Source organism: Micropterus dolomieu, linkage group LG20, assembly GCF_021292245.1.
Source record: "Micropterus dolomieu isolate WLL.071019.BEF.003 ecotype Adirondacks linkage group LG20, ASM2129224v1, whole genome shotgun sequence".
Taxonomy (NCBI): domain Eukaryota; kingdom Metazoa; phylum Chordata; class Actinopteri; order Centrarchiformes; family Centrarchidae; genus Micropterus; species Micropterus dolomieu.
Window position 1 is genome coordinate 2,209,130 of NC_060169.1, and position 7,285 is coordinate 2,216,414.

At 44.6% G+C, this 7,285-nt stretch overlaps 1 protein-coding gene across 1 annotated transcript in view; it reads right to left on the bottom strand.

Annotated features, from left to right (window-relative positions):
• Positions 1-3,749: 3,749 nt before the first annotated feature.
• The window catches only part of hsd11b2 (hydroxysteroid (11-beta) dehydrogenase 2), a 21,692-nt gene continuing 18,156 nt past the window's right edge, over positions 3,750-7,285 (bottom strand). The window contains exon 5 of the mRNA XM_046033580.1: positions 3,750-5,765. Coding sequence (XP_045889536.1) covers positions 5,350-5,765 — 416 coding nt within the window. The 3' untranslated portion in view covers positions 3,750-5,349. The remainder of the gene's footprint in view (positions 5,766-7,285) is intronic.

A 7,285-nucleotide genomic window follows, 5' to 3' on the forward strand; every position in this document is an offset into this window, starting at 1 on the left:
TAAATAATCATATGTTAACCGTTTACCATGGTGTGTCTCCCTTTTGTTGTTGCCTTTTGAGCCAGGTCATAACAATGTGGTCATATTGTTTCTACAAGTTTCTACAGAAAAGGCTGTTTAACAGTTTATTTTAAGCATTATTATTACACACGTAAATACAAGTCTGAACTTGTTGCACATCTGAAGTGAATCTTAACTGTTTCCAAACTCACCAGCTGCTTTTGTTCAGTGTCTTCTAATGTAGGAGTCGTTCTCCTGCACTGCTGTAAGATATTATTAATAAATGAATTTACCTTTGCACACAGATACTCTGTGAAACTGTTCTGTCGGGCCTCCGTTCTGCCAGAGCCCTCTGAATGATCTCTTCTTTATTAGAGCAGAGCAGCAGGTGATGTAATAAGTTCAGTAGGAGCAGAGAGGAGGAATGAGCTCATGCAGCGTCCCACATTCACCCAGAGCCAAGAGCAGCAGATCTCTGCAGCCAACACACGAGGAGTCTCTGTTACAGATGAACTGAGTGAACCTCTGGTCTCTTCATGAAACTGTCACATCTCATTCATGTTTCAATAACTCACAACTTCTTTCATTTCAACGTTTTGGGACATCCTGTTCTGTTTTCTCCAGAGAGAAGATTGGTTTCATGTCATTAGCTTAGCATTAGCACAATGGCTGGAGGCAGGGGGAAGCCACAACACAACTAGGAGGACCAAGTGTTACGTCAGCTGACTGATGGTGAGTGGATGGGCTGATACCTGCGCTCAGCAGGCCGATACTAGATACCAGTCTACTACTGTAGATTATAATGCAGCTGAATGACGTCTGACAAACTGTAACCTTTTATCTCTAGCCACGCTCTGAAAGCTACAGCAGAACCCAAAGTTTCTGTTTCATTCATTAATAAACACCTAGAACAGCACGTTACTGGCTGAACCATGTAGACTGTTCTCTTCAGGAACAATGGATCATACAGGACTTTTCTGTGTTCTGATATCTGCATTATATATCCTGTTCTCTAAATATCGGCATCAGCCAGTGAAAAACTCATATCGGTCGGCCGCCACTGATGTTACGATAGCTTCAGACAAGTAGCACGTATTAACTTTATTTGTCACTAAAACAAACCCAGAAATAAAATGTAGTTTATTGGGACAGAACATGCAGCACATGTAGCAGCTGAATCAGAGCCACGTCAGAGGAGCTGACTCACAAAAACCTCTAACTATCATCAGCGTTTTTCTGTTCTTAGCAGAATCGGGTCAAGTGAGGCGAGAGCAGAGCAGAGTGTGTGCTAATAAATCATAGTGGTCTGTGGGGAATTGTGTTCCTCTTGTTGAGTGAGTGAGATTAAACTCAGTGACTCGGTGATGGTTTCCCACAGAGCTTTAAACAATGTGAGTTATTTCCATCACTTGGCTTGGTGCTGGGGGGTCAATTATTTTAATCAAGGGGAACATTTGGACTCGTCTCTCTGCCCAGATTGAAACGGTGCTCGTCTGCATGCCGACACACACCGGGTCTGTCCTGTGGGTGGCGGCACCGTGCTGGTCCATGTCAGTAGAGACGTGGACGATTCAATTAAAGGAAAAGTCTGATGATCATGTACAGACTGAAACCAGCAGTCTCCCCTAACGAGTCATGCGTGTCTCAGCCTGATGTCTCTTCTTCCTCTGAGCCACAGAAACTATTAAACCATCAGTGAGCCTCATGTTCCTTCATCACCATGATGAAGTTTACTCTGACTCAGACCAACATACTCCGTCCTGCTGCCTCAGATACTCAGAGAGAGCTCAGTTATGTTCTCAGTAGGGTTGGGGATCGAGAACCGGGCCCAAGTTACCGATGATTGGATCAGACCTGTGCGTTTGGATTCTGCTTCTCAGTTCCTAACTTTCTGCATGTCTCAGCTCCTGACTGAACTGCAGTGAGCATTTTACAGTCCATCAAAGTGTCTCTGATCTGCCAGCAGCTGCTACGCCGACCTAACGTCACCTCATGTGTTGCATCAACAAAGGGTGAAGAAGAGAATCCTTCCGGTTCCAGTCCTGCAAACGCTCCAAAGTTTGACTTAGCTTCACTACAAAACTGCAACAGCTGCAGTCAGGATGTTCGGTGCGAGGGAGGAAGCAGCTCCGACATGACGAAGCGTTTCCTTCGACACGGCGTGAATCTGAAGGAACGCTTCACCGTGTTCAACGTGTCGCGCTCTCCCAGCAGCAATGACGCCCCAGATCCAGCTAACGCTAACAGCAGCAACGTCTCAGGTACAAAACACAGGTGAGCCGACGTTCACCTTTTATACTGAAGGGAAACCAACGATGGCTACAGATGATTCAATATATGTTTTTCTTAGAGTCCCCTCTAAATCTCCAGGGCAGATGTGGGAAGAATAAACTCATCAAATCCATCAATAAAGCAATCCAATCTGTTAGTGTAGTCGGAGGGAACGATGATGTGTGTTGTGGGATGTTGATCTTTTTCTCTTGTTAAATATTTATTAGATGGCTGACAGTAGAGAGGAGGATGAGATCAGATCAGTAACGTATTGTCCTCCTGGGGTTCCAGACCGTTCTCATCTCAGGGCATCCAATACCAATGCTTTCAGAAAAAGTGACAAAACTTCGTTATTTGACGCTAAAGGTACCCTTTAGGGCGTGTGTGAGATGCACCGGGTGCGTCTCTATAAGATGCTTCCAGAAGCGTCTGTATGAGTCAGCTAGCCGCGTTCATGTTAAAGGTGTTGACAGCCCCCTGAAGCCCCTACCCTAACCACAACCATCAGAAATGTTAGTACCTAAATCTAGGTCACCGACTGTATGCATGTCAACCGGCTATCCCAGGTAGGGTTATCCTCCTTTGTGTTGCTGCAACGTACCAAACGGGGAAGTTTCATACGGCCGCTGAAGGGTACCTTTAGCGTAAAACCCTTACCCTTTGTCACGCTGTCTGAAAGCGTCAGTTATGACGCACTGAGATGAGAATGCGTTGGGGGTTCAGCAGCATGTCGTAATCTCGCTGAATTAGTGCGAATTAATCTGATCAACTATAGATTTCGACGGCGCACTGTCTAAAAACCTTCACGTTGAAAAGTTGTTTAGCGACGTAGCCCTGGTGTGGGGTCGAATTTCCATGTTTGTCCATGAAACAGGTACGAGTCCTCCAGCCTGAGGTTGTTTATACATGTCTCCCAAAACTACACAGCATTTCCTGTACCATTTAAACATTATGGTTTGGGTTAAAATATGTACATCTCATCAGTGATCACGTGACTTCACATGTGACAGAACTCACTAACACTATTTAACTAATAAATCTAAATTACTTACTGTTTACTTGGTTTCACGTGGGACTCGAACGCCTGACTGAAAATCCTGGGTTGGTTTGACCCGTCCATCCACCTCCTTACAAACGGACTTTCTCGCTATTTATAACACATCACCAGACTTCCTCCTTTGCTACAGTCGTACGGCCACTAGAGGGCGCTGCCACAGTAAACATTGATATGGGTCGTAGTGATGTTTTTCTGGGCAAGACAGTCTGAACAGGAAGTGGTGTGTAACCGGACTGTACGTGGTCAAATCTGCCCCAAACTTCGCCTGTTTGATAAAGAGTCCCACGTGCCTAAATAACGCCACCTACTGGCAGCAGGAAGTTACAGGTTAACCAGACCTCAGCGCTGGTTAGATAAGTCTTGAGACGTTGATGACAGTGAACATGTTTGACAACCAAACAGAAACACACAAACAGCAAAGTCTGAAAAAGTCAACTTTACTTCTATCAAAGAACCAAGTGATCATATTTTTGTTGTTTACATTTTTTTGCAAAATACAAAATTCACAGTTTAAGTGATGATAATAAAAGAAGAGACTCCATAAATAGTTTGATTCAAAAACAAAAAATGGGCAGAAATACAAACAGAATACTAATAATGTTGGAGGAGGTGAATCTGATGAGACACACACTGAACATGTGCAAATATATTCTCAAAATATTGGCTTTCTGACTTTTGTGCGTTTATGAGTTTTATCTGCACCACAACAAACAGACCCATGTTGGATTCATCACAGCGGATAAAATGACTGCTACATGCTTCATTTCCTTTCATACACTGAATCCTCAAAACACAAGGTCACTAACATTCAAAGATCCTGAATATGCAGAGAAATTAGTTTTTCTGTTTCATTGGACACATTTAGAAAAATGTTTTCGTGGTTTATAGTCAAACCAAACCAAAACAGAAGAAGTGGATGATCTGGTTTTATATGTAGAGGCTGTTACTTTACAGAAAACAAACAGAATCACGATTGGAAATATATTCTGTCAGAGATATCTGGTGGCTGACGGACGGAGGCGTCGCTACAGCAGCTCATTTCTCAGAGCGTTTCAAGGCTCCTGATTTTACACGACGCCGACCGGCTGTTTCATGACGCCTTTTAATCAAGAATCTACCTTTTCACAGCAGCTTTTATTTTTGCCATGAGATCTTTGTTGAGGTCTGAGTGACAGCATCAGTCAGTCAAGATGTCTGAGCTAAAAGCTACGCTAACACAGCTTTTAATATGGAGCCTTACACGTGGTCACTGCATCACCCAGCGTCCAGGTAGAAATATTTCAGGAGGTCTGACCAGGTGATCGACCCGGGAAGCTATACGAGAGCTACGTTTTCGCCCTCTCACGTCGTGTAAAAACTTTAATGTGACAGCAGCAGAGTCGACACCCGGAGTTTAAACCCTTTGAAATACGGGGTGGCGTGGCTCAGGAGGTAGAGCGGTCGTCTGGTAATTGGATGGTTCCTGGTTTGATCCCCCGGCTCCTGTTGAAGTGTCCTTGAGCAAGACACTGAACCATTTGGCTGAATGGTGACTGATGATGTCACTGCGCCTCAACAAAATGAAGTTAGTAAGAAATGATTATAACAAGCTAAAAGGCTAGAGTGTAATTACATACACGGAAGAAGTTTCTGGATATTTGCTTTAAAAACGAGCTGCTGCAGCGTCCGACTGATCCTCCATCTCTTCTCTCTTCTGATTCTCTGTGTGATGAAGGCACATGAAGTCAGTGTGACTCTTGGAGTGGGTACAGCACAGCTGATCTCGCTGACGGAGGTGTTCTCTGATCAACCAGACCCCGCCCCCTGACCTCCAGCTGTGTCCTCGCCGCTCACGGGGTGGGGGTCACGAGGCCAGACGATGCCGAAACAAACAGAAACCATTTTGGTGCCTCTCTATGATCCCTTCAACAGTTTAAAACACCACATACAAAAGGACAGGAAACAGCTCTATGAGTGCGTTACAGAAGTGGTCCTCTATCTCTGCAGGGTCACACCAACAGGATGTTCCTACTGTCGCACAGCTACTTGAGTTTCTCCTCCTCCTCCTCGTTGTTGTTGTTGTTGTTGTTGTGGAGGCTGAGGTTCAGGTCGAAGCCCGACTGCCTCCTCAGAGCCAGCGGCATCAGCTTCTTCTTCACGAACAGTTTCTGGAGGAAGCGGTTGCTGACGCTGAAGGGGCAGTAGCTGTGGATGAAGTACATGAGGCCGACGCCGGGCCCCGCAAAGTAACGCGCCTGCGGCTGCGGCGACAGCAACGCCTGCACAATGGAGTCGACGACGGGGCTGAAGTCGGGGTTGGCCTGGCGGGCGTAGCTCTGGAACAGCTCCTTGGTCTCGGTCACGTAGTCCTCGCCGTAGTCCTGGAGCAGCGCCGGAGACAGACTCTGCAGCAGCTGTTTGTGCTGCTGCTCCCAGTAGACGTGGTTACTGGACTGACCTGCAGAGACAACAGCTAAGGGTTACCACAGCAACAGCCACTTTTTACTGGTTAGACTGTGAAACCTTTATCATGGACTTCGTGTTAAGTTTGTTCAACATTTTCAGACTGCAGAACTCAGAAACATGAAAGTGAGTTTAAAGTGGAAACAGATAACTGTTTCAGACATACAAGTAAAGTACTGATTGCACCGTGAAATGGAAATAGAATAATGACATCATCTGCGTTTCGATTGGTTCCCTGTGGAGTGCTGCAGGAGATAGTGTTGGTCAAAGAACGGACAGGTCAGGAGGAACGAGTAGCCCCTGCAGCTGCCGTCACACGGCTACATATCTATTTTGTTAATTATGTGACATTTAACAAAGCATAACGCTATTACAGCGCAGTGATGTTATGCTAAGTTATAGTTTTAACACAGCCGCACCGTAACTTTAGTCCTGCTAGTGTTTACAGCTAACAGCTGATGAGAGTTGTTCTGGGTCCACTTCAGTTCTCTGACAGGGTTCTACTGGGAGCCGAATTACCTCAGAGGTCGTCTCCTCTCCAAAACAAAGGGACCCGGTCATTAAAACATTAAAACACAGCCACACAGCAACGTTAGCGTTAGCCCTGTGGTGTGTTTACAGCTAACAGCTGATCCGGGTCCACCAGAGAACGCAACGTAATTTTTTATTTATCAACAGAGCCGTGCAGTGTATGAGAGCGATGTGCTCATGTTTGTTTCTCTCTGTCAGCAGAATCCGGACCTGATGTGACCCATTCTGCATCCAGACCTGCCAAACTATGTTGGAGTTATTTTAAGAACCTGGAGGTTTTATCCAGATTATTATTAAATTGGTTGAATTTTAATAAGAGTTTGTTTTATTCATATAGTGTGTCAAGCTTATTACTTCAATATATTCCCCGCAAATCTGATGTTAATATATAGATGTTCCTCATGGATAGGGACGTTAGGCTGCTGTATGAATGAGCACTTTAGAGATATATAGTAATTATTATTATATATACATATATATGGCTGGTCTGGTTTTATAAAGATTGTGAATTTGGTTGTGGCCCCATGGGGCTTTATAGAAAAATGAGAGAGAAAGATCACGAGGTGAATTTGTGCATTATACTTTGTTAATTAAAGCAAACCAACCAGCCAGCTGTTTTTTACATCGCCCACTAGAGGGCTGCAGCACCGCAATAATCAGCCTAGTTCAAATGAACGAAATGACTCTTAAAAAGATCATTTTAACGAACAAGGTTTGAAAATCCGGTCACCTCCTCTCCAAGTCGCTGGGTTTTTGGTTAGATGGCTGAAATAAGGTCAGTATTTAACACAAGCCAAAAAGATTTTCATTTTCTGTTCTACGATAGTAAAGAAAATGAAATACGTTAAATGAGACGACAGTCTAATTCAGTCTCTTCATCCGGCTGGACTTGGATGAAGACTCTTGAAGACGTTTCGGGAGAGACTTCTCTTTAAGTTTCTTTTTGGGGCCTTTATTTCAGAGAGGACAGAGACAGGAAATGTG